The sequence below is a fragment of the Oenanthe melanoleuca genome, chromosome 5 (assembly GCF_029582105.1).
Source record: "Oenanthe melanoleuca isolate GR-GAL-2019-014 chromosome 5, OMel1.0, whole genome shotgun sequence".
In the NCBI taxonomy this organism is placed as follows: domain Eukaryota; kingdom Metazoa; phylum Chordata; class Aves; order Passeriformes; family Muscicapidae; genus Oenanthe; species Oenanthe melanoleuca.
The window spans coordinates 21,609,876-21,630,204 of record NC_079339.1 but is presented as its reverse complement, the minus strand read 5'-3'; the positions used below and the strand labels follow the sequence as shown (position 1 = coordinate 21,630,204).

General features: G+C 40.4%; 1 protein-coding gene across 1 annotated transcript; it reads right to left on the bottom strand.

Moving 5' to 3' along the window:
- Positions 1-1,169: 1,169 nt before the first annotated feature.
- On the bottom strand, positions 1,170-19,094 carry ALKBH3 (alkB homolog 3, alpha-ketoglutarate dependent dioxygenase). Its single transcript, XM_056491925.1, has 9 exons — positions 18,985-19,094; positions 17,650-17,762; positions 16,476-16,510; positions 15,602-15,649; positions 13,898-14,001; positions 12,613-12,701; positions 9,467-9,676; positions 2,842-2,940; positions 1,170-2,328 (listed from the first exon to the last, which is right to left on the bottom strand). Exons 1-9 carry the CDS (start codon positions 19,052-19,054, stop codon positions 2,236-2,238), a joined length of 861 nt encoding a protein of 286 aa, XP_056347900.1. The 5' UTR covers positions 19,055-19,094; the 3' UTR covers positions 1,170-2,235.
- Positions 19,095-20,329: the final 1,235 nt, after the last annotated feature.

Below are 20,329 nucleotides of genomic sequence, written 5' to 3'. Positions count from 1 at the left end.
TGATCTCAGGGCTGGAATCTCCTCTGCTCAAAGCCATTCCCTGCTATCTTGACAGGCAAGAGGTTGCAATTTGCTGCTACCTGGCTAGCTGACTCCTTTGGCGAGGAGGTGGGGGAAGGAAGGAAGGACCCATAAGGTCCCAGCTGACAAAGAAACTTGACCTCTAGGCCAACTGTTCCCCTTGCAGCCAGTACACACAGGACAGGCTGGGGAATGATGCCATATGCCTTCTCTTCACTGTCAAACAGATTTGGATACAGTGAAGCTGACACGTGAGAGAAAGCAGAATGCAGTAGTCTCCAGCAACAAAAGGAGTGCTGGGGGATAGAACATTTCTCCTATAAATCATTTCATTTTTGGGGAGGAAAACTTGGTCTTCTCCCAAATCAAAGGAAGTACTAAACCAAAATTTGCTAACATTACAAACTGAAACCAAGAAAAGGAAGTGAAAAGCTACTCTTCCACAACAGTATCGGCCTCCAGGGTCCTGCCATATATGTGCCACAGATTCACCGAATTCAAATGAACTGCATTTTCCACAGGCTGAGGTTTGAGGGTTTAAAAGTTTCCAACTCATCCCCATCTCCTACTCTTTCTTGCAGCCTGACTGCTCTTAATACAGTGAAAATAAATGGAGCTTGTATGAACTGATACGGACAAAAGTGTTGCCTTCTCAGAATACCTTGAGAAATTAGCACTGCCCCTTGGTTAAGGAAAATCACTCTCTGTCAGGACTGCCAAACCTGGACACACACACAGGGATCTGCACAAAGCTCCAATGACTCAAAGAAAGTAAATATGAAAGTGCTTGCCTCCTTCAACTCTGACTCCCATGAAATACATCATAGTGCCTAGACAAAAGATTTAAATGCAAGGAAATACCATTAAAAACATTTCTGCACAAACTGGAACGAAAGCGGAGACATTATTAGATAACAAAGATAAGCTTTCTAGTAACACTCATTCATTTTAGAAGAATAATGTATGGTGGTTTAGGTAGAGAAGCTGTTTCTAGGAAATTATTCTGCCCAATTTCAGACCATAGAGTGTGAAATGGCTCAACATTTATGTCCTTTATGTCATCAATAACATTAAAACATGGGCATAACTGAGTATTAACAACTTGACTCTTCTCACCAAATAAGAATTTAACCACAGCAAATGCTGGCTAAGAAAAGACAGGTATTTTCTCAACACCAATTTATTCTTACAGTGAAGAGCTTTACAAAGCTAATGTGTTACAAGGCATAGGGTATATACCTGTGCTTAGATCCTATTGCAGGCAGACAGTGAAGATGGACCAAACCTATGATTTGATCCCATACAGTGATGGTATTTAGCTGCAGTAAGAACTTAATCACATAGGCAGCACTCCTGACTTAACATCCAGACTGCAGTCATCAGCCCACTGCTTCCCAGCAGCATGTGAGTTGCAGCAGGCAAACTGGAGGGATTCCAGCAAGTCAGCCTGGAATCTGGTCTGAGGTGCTGACTGCTGATCTGTGACAGCAGAGGCTCATGAGACAACGCTCTGAGTGATATTCTTTAATGCAATATGCATGACCCAGAAGCAGAGTCGTCAGATGTCTCTGTTGCTTGCCTTTGCCTTGTCCTGTCTTACATGGACAAACAGGATAAAGTCTGACCACAGAGTGCATGGCAGAAGAGAGCCTCTGTTCCACTAGACACCAGTATAATTCAAGCAGTTATTTAAGTTATGAAATTGATTGCTTAATTGGAAAAGACTCTGCAACCTACAGATAAAAAGCAGTGCACCACCCTTTGGTGAAATGAGTAATACCCAGAGATCATCACCAAGTACAGCTTTCTCATTTCTGTACAAACACATAGAGGTGGCTTTGCATCAAAGAATGCCATCTTGTCATTGCTTCCAATAGACATCACAATGTGGGAGTAAAGGAGAGACAAGACAAGGTGCAAACTGAACCTGCCTGCTCCAGCTGGGACCTCTCAAATCTTTCACATGCTTTGTGCTCTTTTAAGAATAATCACTGTTCACAAACTTAATGCCTGTGATTTAGTATCATCTAATAACATATTATTTCTGTCCACATAACACAGGCAGCTTCTGATTGCCAAAGATCTTCAAAATATCAACTCTTCTCCCCGTGACTTCAAGGAACTCTGTTCCAGTAAGGCTTCCTTCAAATCTGCAGCAATCTAAGGCTCTAGATCTGCTGTGGGTGTATTTCCAATGATGTCCAAAGTGGCTCTTCACTTCCAACCTCCATCAGGTTCTGGATAAATGATCCTAAATGTCAAGTTTATCCGTTCATCTCTAGAATGATACTCCTTAGGCACTCGATGCTGTAAGTGGCATTAGGGAAAAAAAAAAAAAAAGGCATGAGCTTATGCATTTAAAATACAGGTAATCAAACAATGACTAAAACCTTCATTTCCTATGATGGCTTTTTTATTCATATTTCTAAACACTTGGGTAAGGTAAAAAAATCAGGTTCTGACTGCTCAGGGCCAGTGAGAACAAGAAGTCTTTGTACAGTACTGTAGAATTCTTAAGTTACAAGTTTTTGATATTCCAGGTTTCTAAATTGATTTTGCTCTTTTCACTGCAGGCTGCAACCTTCATTGCTGAACTTCAATGCTGGAACATCTGAACTGATTCTTACTGCATCACTTGGCACATGAAAGCAAACCCATTATTTCTGTGAGTGCTTTCAAATTCTGAGGAAGAAAGCAATACAAATGCCTTGGAAAACAATTGTGCCACTGGAAGCACAACGTCCCATACCTTTATGGGAGTGCCTCAGCATATCTGGAAAACTGCATTGCAAGTAAAGCACAATGTCAAGGAGTTCTTACCTGCCAATTCTCCTGGGTGGCTCCTTCCATCACCAACAGAGTCCCATGATCAAGTGGGATTCTAAGTCTTTCTACGTAAGTATAGTCTCCATCCTCCTCCTAAAAAGAAACATTAGGCACTGAAGAATCAGGCATGTGCATTTGGTAGAAACCAGTCCTTTACAGCAGAGTTCAAAAAGCCTGTGAGGGAGGAGGAGGCTCTTCCAAGATCTAGAAGTCTAAGCAAACCTCTCTGTATCTGTATTGCATATAAAGTCCAGAAGCCAAGCATTTTACTGAAAGAAGCCATTGTATCTCACTGCCTGGATGCCACAGGCAAAGTTCAACAACCAGCTCCTATGTTTAGTGCAAAATTCTGGAATGAGGCTGCAAACCTTATGGAAACATCTTAGAAGTCCAGTGTGGGGATATTCTGCAATAGCCACCCTAGATTTCAACAATTAACTAATTAATCAAAAGTAACCTCTTCCTGCTATTCTGAATTTCTCTTGTTACATCATCACATGCTGCTATGCCACTAGATGCTGGAAGAAGAGTTTTTCTTATTTAAAAAAAAAAAAAGTCTTCCTATAATATCTTGTAAAACAAGTTGTCTTAATCCACTTAAACCACTAAGCAAAACGGAATGCTAGACTAAAAGACAAATAATTTGCAAACCTTTGTTAAGTCTTTAGATTATGTGCCTTTTTAAAACCCAGTTACAACAACTAGAAATAGTGACACACCCCAGCAATGGTCTCCCACATGCCACATGAGTGGGAACAGCAACTCCCTACTGCTTTGCATTATCCTTTCCAACTTTAAATCAGATTTATACACTGCTAAGTCAAGTGTGTAGTGGTCCAACTTGAAGGAGGTCTGTCCTTTTACAAGTTCATGGCTTGCTGAAAAGCTCAAAATAATGAGGCAGCATAACAAATACTGGGAAAATTATGCCCTAAAATAAATCAGAGTTTGATTTTCAGAAAACCAACTGGGAATGTGTGCATGTTTATAAATAAGATGCAGCTAAAAAGAGGACTGCACTTCATAAAATACAAAAGAGCTTGGCTGGTATCAAGTCAGTATCAAGAAACATTTTCTTATCTTCAGTGGAAGCAAGGAAAAGATTTCAAAAATAGGTATTATAAACATGACTACTGAGAAAAAGCAGAGAAATATCATTGCACAAGTACTTTCTATTTCAGAGGATTACATCATTTCACTTTGTGATGGACAACAGTGGGCTTATTTTTATCTCTTGGTCATCTTAATTAAAAAGGAATTCTGCTAGGATTTAGGAGAAAACACCCTTTTGGCTTAGAAACATCAGTATATAAAAACAGCAAATACTTTCTGGTTTAAATGGGACACCTCTGAACTCCATTTTACTTAGAAAAAGATATTTTTATGTCAATTTGCTTTGCAAAGCCAGTGAAGTTAAACAAAAAGTTTTACTTTCTTACATGTCATTACTGTCAACCAAAACTCATTTCAGAACTTTTATTCCTAGAGCTGATGTCAGACATACAGAAAATTCTTTCAGAGGTCAAGAAGTTTATGAAGGAAATTTATTTCTGACATCTAAGGTGGAAAAGACTTTCTGGTAACAAACATGGAAAGAAGTGCGTTAGGTGACTTCTTTATGTCCACTTTGTAACTCCATATACGTACCACAAAACCACCTGCTTACAAAAACAGGCATGGTAAAGCAACTGTTCTGCTTTTTAATATATCAGAATATTCATAATCTTGAGCTACACATTCAATACAATCCAAGCTTTACACTATCCAAGTACACTGGCTAAAGCTTTTTTTTAATCCTTAACTACAGTAACTACAGTTAGTAAGTAAGGAAAGCTCAGCGTGAGTTGATGGGAAGCTGTGAATACAAAATCTGTAAGAATTCCTGGACTCCATCAAGGTTGTTTTCTTGAAATGCTATCAAAATCAAAACAAGAGAAGATCTAGTATAAATCTATATAAATCACCCCAGTTTGTTTTTAAGTCTCAGGAAGGTTTATTGCTATAGTAGTAGGAAATGGTTTCTGGACAGTCTAGAGGAATCTTCTATTATAAGGAAAAGTAAATGGAAACATCCTGTAGAAGAACATATAAATAATAATGTAGTTAATGATGCAAAATCATTTTTAATTGCAAAAGTCAGCATCTTTCATGGAGAATACTGGCTCCTAGCCTTCTACTTCACCTATACCTACTATCAAGAGAATTATCCATACAAAAGTTCAAATCTTGTATTTTTCAGATTTCATCTTGACTGTGTCCCTCTTCTCCAGTTTACATCTCTAGCACCAGCTGTGTAAACACCCTACTCCACAACAAAGTAGTCTCACCTATCAATACCTCTGCATTTAAAATGTTTACTTTCACTGTCTCTGACAAAATCCTCACTGCAGTTCTTTTCTCTACATATTCAGTAATGATGAATATCAGTTATACTGCCCTTTCCTCACATAATGCACTGCCTACCTTTAAACCCCCTCAGTCCTTCTGCAGCTGAGCAGCTTCTTCCTCTCTGCTTGTCTACAGCTCCTCAAACCCTGCCAATACTGGTGGACAACACCTCCTCCTCCTCTGCAGCCACCACTGTGAGTCTCTTTCATACCAATCTGGAAGTTCAACCTGCTTCATTCTTGATCTGAACCTCTGCTTCTACCGTACTCCACACATTCCCACATTCATCTTCAATTAGGTCTGTTAATATACAAAGGGTTATTTTTTTGCTGTTTCTAGAAGTACAAGGAGATCTTTACCTTCTGCTAGGAAAAAAAGGATGTGCTTCAGGGATTCATTTGAAGGACAGACCCATCTGAAGGCTGATTCTTTGAACATCACAAATATTCTGCTATTATCTAAAAAGTGTGGAGTTCCCTCCCTTCCCAGCAGGCATCAATTTCTTTTATTATAGATGGAAGAAGAGCAAGCTGACAGCTGGTTTTCCAACTCCTTTCACAGTTCACATGGCCATTTACTGGACAGCCACCCAGCTGGTCCCTATGGCACCCACCCCTCTGCCACAGGGCACCTCCCAGTGGAATGTGGCAGCTTAGTAGGAAAACAGGTATCACCCTTCCCCCTGTATTAACATTCCCCACTCAGCTTCAGCAGGACACAATCAGATAACCTGGCACTGCCTCAGAGCTGAGCAGTGAACAAGAACAGTAAAAAATGGTAGTGAGGCTGCATCAGAAACACCCATCCCACAGAGTGAAATCAATCCCTCTCAATTGGGAAGATGAAGTCAGGTCCAAGTGGGCCTGGGGGCTTGAGGCTGTGGGGGAATGGCAGGAGGTCAGGGTGCCACAGTGGTGACACTCAGGCTATAGGCAAGCACAAGAGGACTCACTGACTCAACAATAGCTCTGTGAACTGTGTATGAATCACAGCTCTAAAGCAAAGCAATTGTCTCCTCATTTCAGTGTAGGCAGGAGCTACAACGGTGGGGGCAAGGGGAGCAAGGAAGTAGGAGCAAGGTGAAAGTAATTTACTGGAACTGGAAGAAGAAAATAGAAGAAACCACATCACTGTAGACTTTTATCTATGAAGCAGGAATTTAAAAAACCCTAGAAACCATTTAAAACAAAGGAAAAATACCAGTTGCTATCATATAACTGGTCCAAATAAACAGAAAAGGCTGTATTTAGAAAAAAGAATGCTTAAAATGAAAAATTCCAGCAGGTAAAATAAAACAGTTTCTGGAGTTATGTTAATTCCCATGACGTCTCCTTATTCCAGTGAGGAATTTACACCCAAAATGTATTTGCATTTGCAGCTTTTTTTACATGCACTGGGCTGAAATCCTGGTAAGAATTATTTCTACTTCTCCACAAAGGATGCTTATTTATGAAGATACAAACAGTCTATGCATGTAGTCTCTACACTTCTTTACCCTCTATCATATGATGAAGAATTATCCAGTACAGTGCTCACCAAAAAGAAGAAAAGAGGACTGAACCTTTCAGAACAATTTTCAGGATAATAAAAAAAAACACTTAAACCTAAGTAACTTCTTTTTTTCATTTTTGCCAAATGAAGAAAGATTTCAGATTGTGGGATTGTTTCAGAGTGGCTTACATAAACACTACCAAATTACTAACGGACAATTGTCAAAATGCACATAAACATGCACAAAAAATGCAATCCATCAACACTACTGGTCATCTTTTCACTTAGAAAAACAGAATTTTATTCACTATCAGGTTCATCAACATTTCCAGATATAATCTAGGAAATATTTGTAGAGATACCAACACAAATTCTCTGAAGGCTCTGATCTAGTACTCTTCAACTGCCCTTCAAGCTGTGACCTCACTTGTGGTACATAGAGTTTTGTACTCAGTACATGATCCCACACAGGAAACCACATTTTTTCCTAGTACTATTTATCCACAGTGATGTTCTACCACAGTATCTCTCATCTTGTATGTTCATTATATCTTTCATCTCAAAATACTTAAAAGCACTTACAAGAACAGAGGGAAATGAAGGCCTTTGAACCCCTAGAATCTGAAATAGAACAATGTTGGCCCTCAAAGTGGTTTAATTTTGGGAGGAAAAGAATTTACTTTGTATTTCCCTCCTCAGTGAAGATTAAGTCTGGAAAACCCAATGTACTGACACTGGCTGAAACCAGGGAGAGCCTGAATGTCCATGATGACTGTTAATCTCAATTCCTCTACCTTCGATTACATTCCTCTTCCTGTAACTTGCTTTTTAACAAAGGAATGATCAAACTTCAAAGATCTACAATCAGTTTTAACTTTCTTTTAATGAAAGAGAGAATGCTAGAACACAATAGAGTATGAAAATTACTTCTTTGGTGGTACAGCCTGAAAGGTTGTAATTTCCATCAGAGCCTCTTGTAACTCCCACTTGGCAAACCATCTATTGTCATAGGATGCTCTTGGGAAACTTCAGGCTTTGGGAATGTGGGAAGAATACGTAATGTGTGCCATGTAATTACTAAGTATGAGCTCCCTTAGGCACAGGACACACTTAATAGCAACTATTTCAAAGATCTGCACATGGGGATTCTACCTCAGAAAAAAGGTATGTCACACTTGCAAAAGGAATACACTTCACAGCTAGCAAGACTTAGCTAGTCAGAAATATCAGGTCAAAGGTGCCAAAAGCAATGAGGAGAGCTTGAGGGAAACATCTATAGAAAACCATCCATCTCTGGAAGAAATCGTGCAGTACAGATTAAATAAGGCAGCCAAGTACGAATGGCACAGAATGAATTTCCCCTTTGCTAATAGTGGATGTCTTTTCAGAAAACCTATAAAAAAGTCATCTTACTCAAGAACTAGGATTGATTTTTAAGACAGAACCTGCAAACCTTATACTGAAATTTAAGTGTATTTTATTCTTATTCATCGATGGGGAACACAGGCACTTCTAAAATGAATCCAAGCCCCATTTACAGCTTTCTAGAGGAACAAACTTTCCAGCTGACATTTTATTATCAACAAGCATCAGGGATAATTGCTCATACTATGCCCACTGACATAATAGATTGGTTATGTGATCTCATGCTCAGGGACCAAGATTAAATTCACTTCAGGCAACAAAGAACTTACAAATTGGATAACTGGTGAAAACTACAAACTATTTGTTTTCTGGTTCAATTTCTGACCTTTGCTGTTCAGACTATGTGACCCAAGGTGACTCTTGATGGGGCATGCTTCAGGATGTCAGCATAAAGTTTTCCTGTAGTCTAGTAATTATTACCTCTGCTTTCTGTACTACCTACTCAGAATAAATAGCAGATAGCTAACTTTTTTCCAAAGTTGTCAAAGACTGCACAAGTAGCAAATTCATCTGAAACAGGACACCCTAAAATAAGGCCTGTATTCCCAACAAATGTGAATCCTTTACTTGGATAAATATGAACTGCAAAGTTTAAGCTGGCTTATAAACAAAGCATTAAAACAAACATATAAAACATATAAACAAAGCATTCCCAAGCACAGCACTTTATCTAGAAAGAGAATTCACTACTGAATCACCAATTAACTCCCAAAAGGATATTCCATACGTCTCCTTATGAAAGTAGAGGATCTCTGTCTAGCCTATGAGAGCTTTCCAAGGCATTTTATGGAAAAGAAACCACTCTCTTCCCTTTGTTCACTGCTCCTCAATCTGAATACACACATGTCAAAATGCAAACACTGTTAAGAGTATTTTTATTTACAAGAGCAGTCAGAACTATTCTTCACCCCATGTACATTCTGCATTATATAAAATTGCCCTGAGTTTAAGAAAATGGTAGCAACTCTTTGATTCATTTGCAGAATGTAAGTCCACTGATCTCATTTTAAGTAGGGGGAAGGGCCCTTATTTGGGCAGAAGACTGCCCAGGTTCCAATTTCACTGCAGCACTACACTACACTGCTGCACATTATTAGAGTGGTCCCATCCCCATCTTCAGGATGTCATGGTCCATGAGAGATGTTTCTTGATCTCTACATTTATTCCACAGAACTTTCCAAGTTGTGCTTTCATTAATTTTGAAATGCTTTAGTAATTAAGCTCTCTTAAATGGGGAAAACAATAAACACAAGTAGCTATACAATAAGTATATAATAAGTAGCTATAAGACTCTTTCAGTGATATGAACACTCACAGGGGAAGGCTTTTTTCTCATCTCAAAGGTCCGAGTAGCACCAAAGCTGAGTGAGGCAATGACAGGATTTTTTCCCAGAGATGGCTCATCATCACTGTGCCAGTCCACACTGTCCTTCTCGTTTCGGTAGAGGTTGCAGAGAAGGGAGTTGAAGGTGTAGCCAGTGAACTCCTCAATGCGCTCCTTCAGCACGGTCAGCACAGGATGCCACTGCAATCAGCACAGAGGGGAATGGAAATGCCATGAGCACAGGCCAAGGGCAGGTAATGCAAGACAGAAAGCAAAAACTACTAAGAAACAAAATAGACTGCACTTTAATCACAAAAAACTTCAACAGCAATTCTGGTGATATTTTAGTAGAGAAGAGGAATGGGCTGGGCCTTCTGCAAAACACGCACATATTACCCATTACTCAATACTAAATCATCTCTTAAAACTCTGAAGCCAGGCTGCCTTTCATACTAATGCAGGCAATCAGTGACTAAATGACACTGCTCTCAATTGCCTGCAGCTGCTGACAGAGAACAAGAGGAAATGGTTGGCATAACACAGCCCTCTGTCCCCACTCTGTTAGCACAGCTTATTGAGCTCAACTCATCACCTCTTGAGGTTTTGACTTCAACACTACAACTCTTCAGTGGGTCACAAAACCAATGTCACTGGCCCTGGATTTCATCCTTCCCTTTGTTAACATCTTGCTGAGCCCACAGCCCAGGGAAGCTCTGCACATTTAGTTCAGTTATTTAATGTTATAAACTTACATCATGACCTTCATCTGTCAAGAGTGCTTTTAAGAACTACACAAATACATAAGGAAAAAAAAAAAAAAAAGCCAAAGCAATGTAGGCCAGAATTTTTGCCCATTATATAAGCAGAAACAGAGATCAAGACAGGATAAGAAACTGATTCCATAACTCCCAGGGCACCACTGGCAGAAGAAGCAACAGATAGCTGGAAATATTTTCTAGAATCCACCTCTAATAAACAAGGCTGCACTACCTTCTTTCCAAGCTTCCCCAAGTTTAACACGCATTTAACTTACTGGCTACACTGCAGGAGCCTCAACATATCATCTTTCTCTAATGGGGTTATTTCTAGCTAAGTCATGCCTTCAACAGTTAAGCATCATGTGAGGAATTAATGCTAGATAAATGTAGCTTGCAGTTAACTGAACATATCAGGAAAGCAGTAATACAACCAAAAAAAAAAAAACCAAAAAAAAAAAAAAAAAAAAAAACAAAAAACAAAAAAAAAAAAAAAAAACAAAAAAAAAAAAACCCAAGGAAGTTTGCTGCAACTGGGCTGCCTGAATGTGTAGAAGAGTCCAACAAGAATTACTGAGAACACTTTACAGTGACCAACCAGGACTAGATTTCTTCAACTCCCATCACAGAAGTATGTATTACTAAAATGTTACCATACAGTGAATTTTACAATGTAGTTAAAAGGTTTGTCACTACTACAAACCTGCAGCAGTGGAAGTAGTTTTGTTGAAACATTTGTTGAAACAACTCTATCACTGCTTACAGAGAAACATTTTCTAATAGCAAAATTCATTTAGGCACAAACACTGGATTATATCTAGAAGTGCTGCAATCACACCAATTCTTACCAAACAAAAAAGGAGGGACACAAAGCTAATTACTCCAACAGATCAAGTATTTAAGGGAGAAATCACTTCTGGCTAAGCTGTGCACTAAATTACATTTTACTCAGGATATTTTTGTGCTAGAAACCCTATTCTACAGGTAGGGACTTACACCATCCCCTACTTCTTCTGAGCTGCAGGTACTCCCACTTGCAAAGCTCTGTGAAATGTCAGTGTCCATGTGCAGTGGATGTGCCTACAGGCAGCTTCCAGCCGGGGAAGGGCTGGCTTCCAACTGTGCAACTTCTCCAGTGCATCTCACTTTCTGCTTGAGTTTCTTTTCTCAGTAAAAAGAAGTATTCAGGAATAGAAGATGGAACCAGCCTAAGTGACTCATTTAGGCCTTGAACCTTTTGGATGAGAGAAACAAGCCAGCGGCCCAATGAGTGCTAAAACTCAGGACTTGATGCAAACTGAAATGAAACCTTGAATTCAGGGTATTTGGGCTCTATCCAATCTCTGAGCAGCAATGGGGTTCACAATAGGCAGTTCTGAACTGGATTTAAATCATAAGTGTACAACTGAATGATTTTGTGAGGGCACCTCCAATCCCTAAAGCAATTCAGCTTTCAGAAAAGCCCACTTAAAATAGTATTTCACAAATGAGTACCAAGTAAATGCCAGTTTTTTCACCACAAGTTCCACGGGTCGTAGAATTTTTAACTTCATTTTTTTTCAAGACTACAAAATGTTCGCAACTCATCATGTTAAATACCGCCTTTCCAACTCTTCCCAAACATCCCACTTTGGCAGCAGTTCTGGCACTTGGGACACTCTTCTTTCATGCTATCCAGCTTTCAACAGTGACACCTAATTACTGCCATGGGAATTTTAAACAAAGCAATACCAAGAGACAGGCTGATGGGACAACAGGCAGAGAGAGAGAGAGGAGAGAGCGAGCAAGAGAGAGAGAACATGAAAAAAACATCACTGAATCACTCAGAAGGTTTTTAACTCTTCCAAAACAGTGTGGGAAATTACATGCTACAATCTGGAGTTGCTGAGCAGATGAGCTGCATGTGTGAATTTCATAGCATCCACACAGGAATCAAAATACGCCTAGTATTGAACCTAAGTGTTTCTGAAAGTAACTATTTCAGTAATTGGCGTTACTGTATCTTTACAACAAAAAAAAAAAATCAGTATAACTGTGTGCAGTACAATCTCCCATACAAAGATGCTTAGAGTAAGTAACACATAGCAATTCAGAGTTTTGTCCAAAACTACAGTGACCTAAAGCAAAACTTTAAACTCTAGAGTAGTAACTTACTTTTGGCAACATTTGGCAACCAGATCATGCTGCTCTCAGTCAACTCACTCATAAAGTGTACTTTATAAAACTGACCACATTCCAGTGGAATCTGATGCTGATCTCAAATGAAATGCTAACAGATCCTCTAGATAACCAGAATAGAGGAGAGAGGGAATTTTTGTCTCTTGATCTCAGTAAAGGATTTCACGGTAGACAATAATAAAACACATGCAAACATACACATACATTTGGATTTGGCTGCATTGTTATCCTGGAGTATGTGTAAGGAAGTTCCCCATACCAGGATGTAAGTCGTGGTTCCTCAAAAGATACTTCTGAAAAAAACAAGAAGACTTGCTCAGTTGCCTTATCAAAGGATTTGAAAATGGAAAGATGATGCAATTCTACCAAGAAACTTGATCAAAAAGAGACTGTCCATTCACCTTATGTTAAAAAACAGCCCCTTAAAATCCTCAGCTTTACATAATAAACTCAAGAGAAGGAATTAAATTATTCAAAATCAGGTATGCATCTGCAGGAGGAATTACCTTGTCAAAATCTTGAAAACATATCCATTCTCTTACCCCTATATGCCAGGCAGAGCAGGGACCTGATGAGGTAAAGATAGCAAATGAAATTGAAATTTTTTCTTGTTTTAAGTTCATCTGGTTCTGGTGCCCAATATGCTAGCATAAATTGCAAGATGCAGATGGATGCACTGGAAAGCGTGAAGTAGACTGGACTGTTGCATCCTTGGGACATTACAGAAACAAAATGTAGCAAGGCTGGACACAATGTTTTGTCAAATATGTGTTTGCTCTATGGTATAACACAAACACCAGGTTAAAAATCCTTTCGGTCACTGAAAAGACTATTTTGGCAACTATTTCTTATGCTTGATAGATAGCATTCTCCATTATACTGTCCCTTTATTGCCAGCCAAGAAACACACGTGTTGATGACATTTTCCAGCCTGGATCAGTAACTACTCTGACACACTATCTTACATCAGCTCCTGACTGAAAGTGTAATTTAGCTGTAACAGGTGCCCCTTAGTGAACAAATCCAGAATAGCAGCCTCTTCTCCTACTGCATACTGGAACTAATAACTAAAGGCAAAAGAAAAGGAACACGCTCTGCTGGGATTTTCAGTAAAAGAGGAAAAAATGAAAGAAACCCCCAAAAACACAGTTTTTGCAGTATTGCTGGGAGACTGTATGATGGTGACCAGACCTAATTTTAAAAAATGAGTAAGAAAAAAAACTGGAGATGACAGAAGAGACAGGAAAATGTCAAGATTTTAAAGACAGGCAATTTTAATTTGGAAATATCTCATTTAGCTAGCAACAGTAACGTGGTATTAGAGACTGAAAAGTAAGCTGCAGCAGTCTTCAGATATGCAAGGAAAACCTGCACAGAAACTTGAAGAAGTGGTAACACTGAAAGTGAAAACCAATTCAAAACAATGCAGAGATTCTGGTATGGAACTGACCTGTGAATGACCTGAAAAGGTGGTCTACACACCCCTTACCCTGTCTGATGTGAGTTCGCTGACCCCAGGGGATGTCTTGGAGGAGCTGCTCAAACATCCAGTCTGCCTGTTCTGAGTCAATAAAGCCAGGAATCAAGTGAATCCTAAGGATGAAAAATTAAAATGGAAGGAATATACATTTCTGCATCTGCTCTGGGAAAATATTTTCATTTCCAGGATTCCCAAAGGAGTTAAAAATGGCTGTAACACACCAAAAGTCAAAGCCCTGCATCCTGTTTCTCACCACAGCCAAAGCAGGTGTGAAGGAAAGAACAGAAGTGCTCCTGTTGAGTCTTACTCTCACCAAATGTATATAATTTCTTTCCAAAACTTATAAAAACATATGACAACCAGCAACATACCATGAATTCCAGAACCAGCAACATACCATGAACTCCAGAATCAGCCATATGCTGTGAAAAATGGCATCATTCTGCTTCTTGTTAACTTGACTTTGATACATCAGATAGATCTGATTATGGCAATACAATGAACATTAAGTAAACAAGTGCCCTTATTCACCACCTCCGCATCAATTAGAATTTGACAGCAGTTTATCCCTACTGCCACTCCTATTCTCTTTTTCAAAGCATAAGGAAAAGTATTTAGCATAAGGACTATAATACAAAAGTATTTAATGTCTCCTATTTTTTAATTTCCGTATGTACATATAATATTTTCACTGGACTAACTGTTGTCCAAGAATTACAGCCACTGTGGCGGACTGCAGAGGATGAATGCTGCTAACAGCAAATTACTGTCACAAGTACCCCATGCCCCAAAGATGTCAGAGTACATAGCAAAGGTGTTAAAAAAAAGATGCAAATCTGATCATTAACTTTCCAGAAATATATATATTCCATCACTCTATTATGAAAACAAACTCCAGAAAATGCAGGACAACCTGGCTGACTGTGTATCTTGTCTCTTTCCAGTTGGTCAAAGCTTTTACTTCTCAAAAACTTTGAAAATTTATTTGCATCTTTAGAAGAAACTAAGATGAAGGCATGAAAATAAAAGAATAATCAGAAGAAATTAAATAAATGCAGAAAAACTACTATGTCCTTGGCATTTTTTCCATTTTTTCCATTTTTTAACAAAAATCTATCAAATTCAAAAGAAGAGGATTAATACTGATATTGCAGCTAAGTCAGCCAGGTAAAATGTATTTTAATTAATCACAGAACAAGTAGGTTTTGCTTTGAAGTGTCCTGAAGTTGAAATAATTAAGGCATGGCATATAAGCAGAAGGGACAATTCTGAGGTTACCACAATTACCTAAAGTTAAATGCTTTTATTAGATTTATTTAAAGCAATTCTAATTTACAGCTACAAGCTTTGGGCCACTCTTTACTGTACAACACAGACATCACACACTTGCTAACACAGGAATACTGATCCAAATTTGCATCAGCAACTTACTGTGAAACATGACACAAATGGACACAACCCCTTCTCCTTATTCTGGAAAGAACACCAGATGCAGTACACACCATATGTCAAGAGATTTAGTTCTCTTCAGTGATACTGAGAACCATCTCACCTGTCACTCAAAACCATTTCCAAAAGTACTCTGAACAGATGATGCACAACAAGTGCAGTGTTCAGCTGGTGAAGTAAAAACCCTCTGCAGAGACTGGACTTCAGAAAGCTGAGTATCATCACAGCCACTCTGCAAAAGCAAATAACATTTCATCCACTTACCTAGAAATGCCAGTTGGTCCCTTGCTGAGCTCATACACACCAGGCTTGCTGAGGATGTAGAAAGGAAAGAGCCATCAGAAAGACAAACAAGAAATTATCTTAGACTGAGCAGCACAGACTAGAGTTGCTGTAGGTCTGGACTAGAGGAAGTTTTCTTTAAAAAAGAAAAGAAAGTTAGAAAAGAAAAAATGTCCTGTATATAAAGGTCAGAGTAAGGCAGCAAGGCATGCTACGGAAGCAAATGAGTTTGCATGTCCTCCTTTCACCAAAGCCTCTGTACAGTTTTAGGGCTCTTAGAAAAAAATAAAAGAGGGATCCTAAAGGAGACAACCGTACATGACTGCAGTCAGATCACTATGTTTGCATTTATAGGTACACTGAGAAAGAAAATTCTACCAAGATAGCCAAACTGAACCAAGCTGGATTTTCAGTACCTCTACCATACACCACCACATTTGGTCATGCTTCATGACAAAGTTATCCTAGGAAGACCCCCATTCCAACACAAAGGGTGACATACAAATACCCAGCTTCTCTATTAAACTTAGTATCAGCTACCTCTCTGAGCCCTGAAAAGAAGGTGCCATACCAGCTATGTTTGTGGCATATTCCAGAGTAAGTAATTTCCATAATAGTTTACATTGGGAATGTCCCAAGAAAATGTAAACTGCTAACCAAAGGAGGCATACTGGCAATTGTGCTGAATCAGAATGTCCAACTTATGATGATTACTGGCTTCCCAGCTATACCAAAGGTGTAAGAACCAGCTAACAGGCTTGAGCTCTCCTGATAAAAGGGTTAAAAGTCCACAATTTCTACTCTTCCTGACCACGATGACAGAAAAAGGGCACAGAGAAGTCAGCAGGATACTCACTCTATCACACCTGCCTCAGGAACTCTGCGCTTCACCTGAAAGGGAACAAGACATTACACAGTGAATACTGAAGTATATGGCACTCCCCAGTCAAACAGAACTCACAGTCATCTCTAGTGACTCTATGTAGCCACACACTAATAAGACAGTAAGAAAAACACACCTCAGGATAAGAGGGACATAGTAACAGCTCAGCAACTCCTTCCTCTCAAATGCAGCTACCACTGCAGGCTGGATTTTAACCATCAACTGCCCCCTAAAGGACACTCATTTCTAAGATATTTGGACTATCACATACTTACTATTTATCAACTGCAATCTAGAAAATTCTTATCTTTATATTTATAAAAATATTCTTATGTAAGGAAAAATTCAGAGCAGCCCTAGGAAGCATGGACAAACTTTAGGCCTCAGTCAAATGAGCAAAACACAAAAGATCACACATAGCAGGAGCTGACATTATGAAGCTGTCTGCACAGCTGAGATAGCTGGATTTTGTTAAGAAACAGACCAGTTTAATCCAGCCTTGGCTATCATTCTGGTTGTCTCAGGAATTTATGCTTCTCTTCTCTGAGCTCAGTAGAGTTCTGATTTGCAAGAAGTTACGGCATTGAGCCAACAAGAGGATCAAAATATAGTACTATATAGATAGCAGGTCTCTGCCACAGGGGAAGGAGAATCTTCCCATGCCATCTTCAAGGCTTCCAAGACAAGATGACAGCCTTTCAACTTAGCCTAACTTAGAAAGAAGTGCTTGTGATTATTTTTTTTCCCCAAGTAAGGAAGTGCCCTCACTCTGCATAGAGCACAATATCCTTCATCAGCTGATGGGACATAAAGTCTATAAAACACATCCCTCACTCTTCCCCTGTAACAAGACAGACACCCCACCTGAGGAATACAAGAGCTCAAACCATACTTAGGACACTGCACACTGAATCTTCAGTAGAACATATTCTTTTGGCTCTCTAAAAAAAAGAATAGTTCTGAATAGGCTAAACAGAGGGACCATAACTTTCTGTTTGCCATATATGCAAAACTACCAACTCTGCTTTGTAAAAGCTCAAAGTTCAGCTCAGATTTTAAACAATAAGACTATATCCTCAAATAATTTTTACCTATCATTTTAAGTTTAGTAACAGATGAGATTCTGCTAGTTCCCTGTAATTTTTACCTCTGATGGCTTTTCAAAGATAAATTGCTTTTGAGCATGAGGCTGATCTTTCTGTTTCCATGCTGGTTTGGCACCTGCAAGAGCAAGGCTGCCAGCCACAGGTGCCTTGGGTGCTAAAACAAAGGGAGAAAGAAGATCACATAAATTGAGTATCACCATACTAAAAAATATAGTTAAGAAAAACATATGGAATCATTCCTTGGAGCAGTCTCCTATGCTTAGCAGAGACTTCAGGAAATTGCCAAATGTAAGAGTTAGAACTGCACAGGAATTGCAATTTTTATTTATTTGTTATTCATGGACAAACAAAACTGAAAACATAGTTTTATCAGAAAGGATGACATCTATAACTTTTCAATTCTACAACAAACACCTATCATACACCAGCGGAAATTGCCCCATGCAGCTAAGCTGCTTCCCTCTGTAGTCCTTTCCTTGGGGAGTGGGGGGGGGGGAAGAGAGAAAAAACGCTTTTATTAAAACAGGATTTTTTAAACCAGGGAGAAAGTGGAAGAGCAACTTTGGCACACCACTTCAGGTGTTTTATTTACACATGCAAACAGGCTTTAAAATGGGCCTGACACACAGTCTTCACTCTACATTATTCAAACAATGGGGAAAGTTTTTGAAATCCCGTTAGGAACAGGAAATGCACCTGTGACAGAAAAGTTTGAGGTCACATGCACAAATCAAAGCAGTTGGCTATTCTCTTTCATGATTAAAAAAAATCAGCTTGCTCAGGATGCTCAGTCTGCAGAGATAGGGAAGCTTTACGGAAATTGCAATCAGGTGAATGGGACATGTTTTCAGCACATTCACAAAAACAAACCAGTCCCTCCTGCAAGAGTGGAAACTTTCAAAGCGCTCCTCTACCTCTGCACTCTTTGGTTTCAATGTTTGCTAAAAAACCCGTGATTTAACTCCAACCCTTTCCATACTTCTCTTTATCTTACAGTGTTTCGCCGTGAAAAGCTATACGAGGGCACAGAATAGGTTTACGAGTAAGCGACTGACAGCTCTTACAGAACAAACACCTTTCGGCTCACTCGAGCTGCCCAGAGATGCGAACGCCGCCCGCGTTAGCAGCGCATCCATGCCCTGTGTTCCGCATCCAAAATCGCCGCACCTGCGGCACATGCGCAAATTAACTTAAAAACTGGGCTGGAACACCTGCAGCTCAGGTGGACGGGAACGGAGGAAACGGGGCCAGCCCTCAGAGCGGTCGGGAAGTGCAGCCGGAGACCGGCGCCGCTGCCTGGTTCTCGCCCCGCCGCGCCCAGGACGGCAGTGGAGAAGTCCCGGCTGTCGGGAGGGAAGGCTGAGGGCGCTCCTTACCTGCGGGCCGCCCCGCTGAGCCGCCGGCCCAGCCGCCCTGCACCCGGGCCCGCTGCCGCCTGTCGGCCATGCCCGGCCCGGGGCCCCGCGGCCCGCCCACCGCGCCTGCGCAGAGCCCGGCCGTGCTGCGCAGCCCCGCCCGCCGCGCCTGCGCAGAGCTTCCCTTACAGGGCCCTGAGCCGGGCTGACGGCGGCGCCCCGCCCGCTGCCGCTGCTCGTCCCGCTCCTGCACGGGAAACTGCGCCCCAGGGGTCGCCGGCAACAAAAACACTCTTGGCACCAGCAAGGGACGCGACTGGAGCCACCAGAAACCCCCTCCTATTTTCTGACAGGGTAGTCCCAAGGACGCGAACAGCTATTAAATAGACATTCATCACCGAGCTGAACAGACATTCAAAATCAAAGTTGAGGTAATTTAGGTTAAAGTATAAGCAAAATTTAGGTTAAAATTAGGTGATTCCCTGCTGCAGCTCAGAAAATAGAAGGGCATGAGAGTGCGAAGCCAACCTGGAGCCTGCCACCACATGAAGGGAACCCGGGGCTCTGAGAACCCCTCCCTCTGTGCCAGTTGGATGTGCATACTATTCCCTGCCATACCTTTCCAAACACCTCCAATAGTTGGAAAATTGTTATTTGGAAATAATTAATTAATAGTTTAACAGTTCTAATAAAATTTGTGTTCTACTGATTTTAAATATGAGCACTGTAAAATCATAGAATATCCACAGTTGAAAGGGGTCCACAAAGATTATCTTAACTCCCGGCCTTGCACAGGACAGCCCCAAAAATCACACCATGTGCTTTTTAAGAATGATGGCCAAACACTTCCTGAACTCTGTCAGGCTTGGTGCCATGAGTACTTCCCTGGGGAGATTGTTCCAGTGCCCAAACACCCTCTGTGTGAAAAACTTTTTCCTAATACCCAACCCAAATCTCCCCTGACTCAGCCTCATGCTGTTCCCTTGGTTCCTGTCACTGGTACCCACAGAGAAGAGTGCCTGCCCCTCCACATCCCCTTGGGAGGAAGCTGTAGACCACGATGAAGTCTCCTCCAGGCTGAACAAACCTCAACTCCTCTTCATAACCCTTCTCCTCCTCCAGGCCCTTCACCATCTTCATAGTCATCCTCTGGACACTTTTCTTTATCTTTTTTTTGTATTGTGGTGCTCAAAACTGCACACAAAATATTCAAGGTGAGGCCACACTAGTGTAGAGCAGAGCAAGAGAGTCACCTACCTCAACTGGCCAGAGATGCTGTGCCTGAAGCACCCCAGATGGAGGGTAGATGACAGTCAGAAAAACAGATTAATAGAAGCACTGGTTTTAGCATATAGAAGTAGAGTAA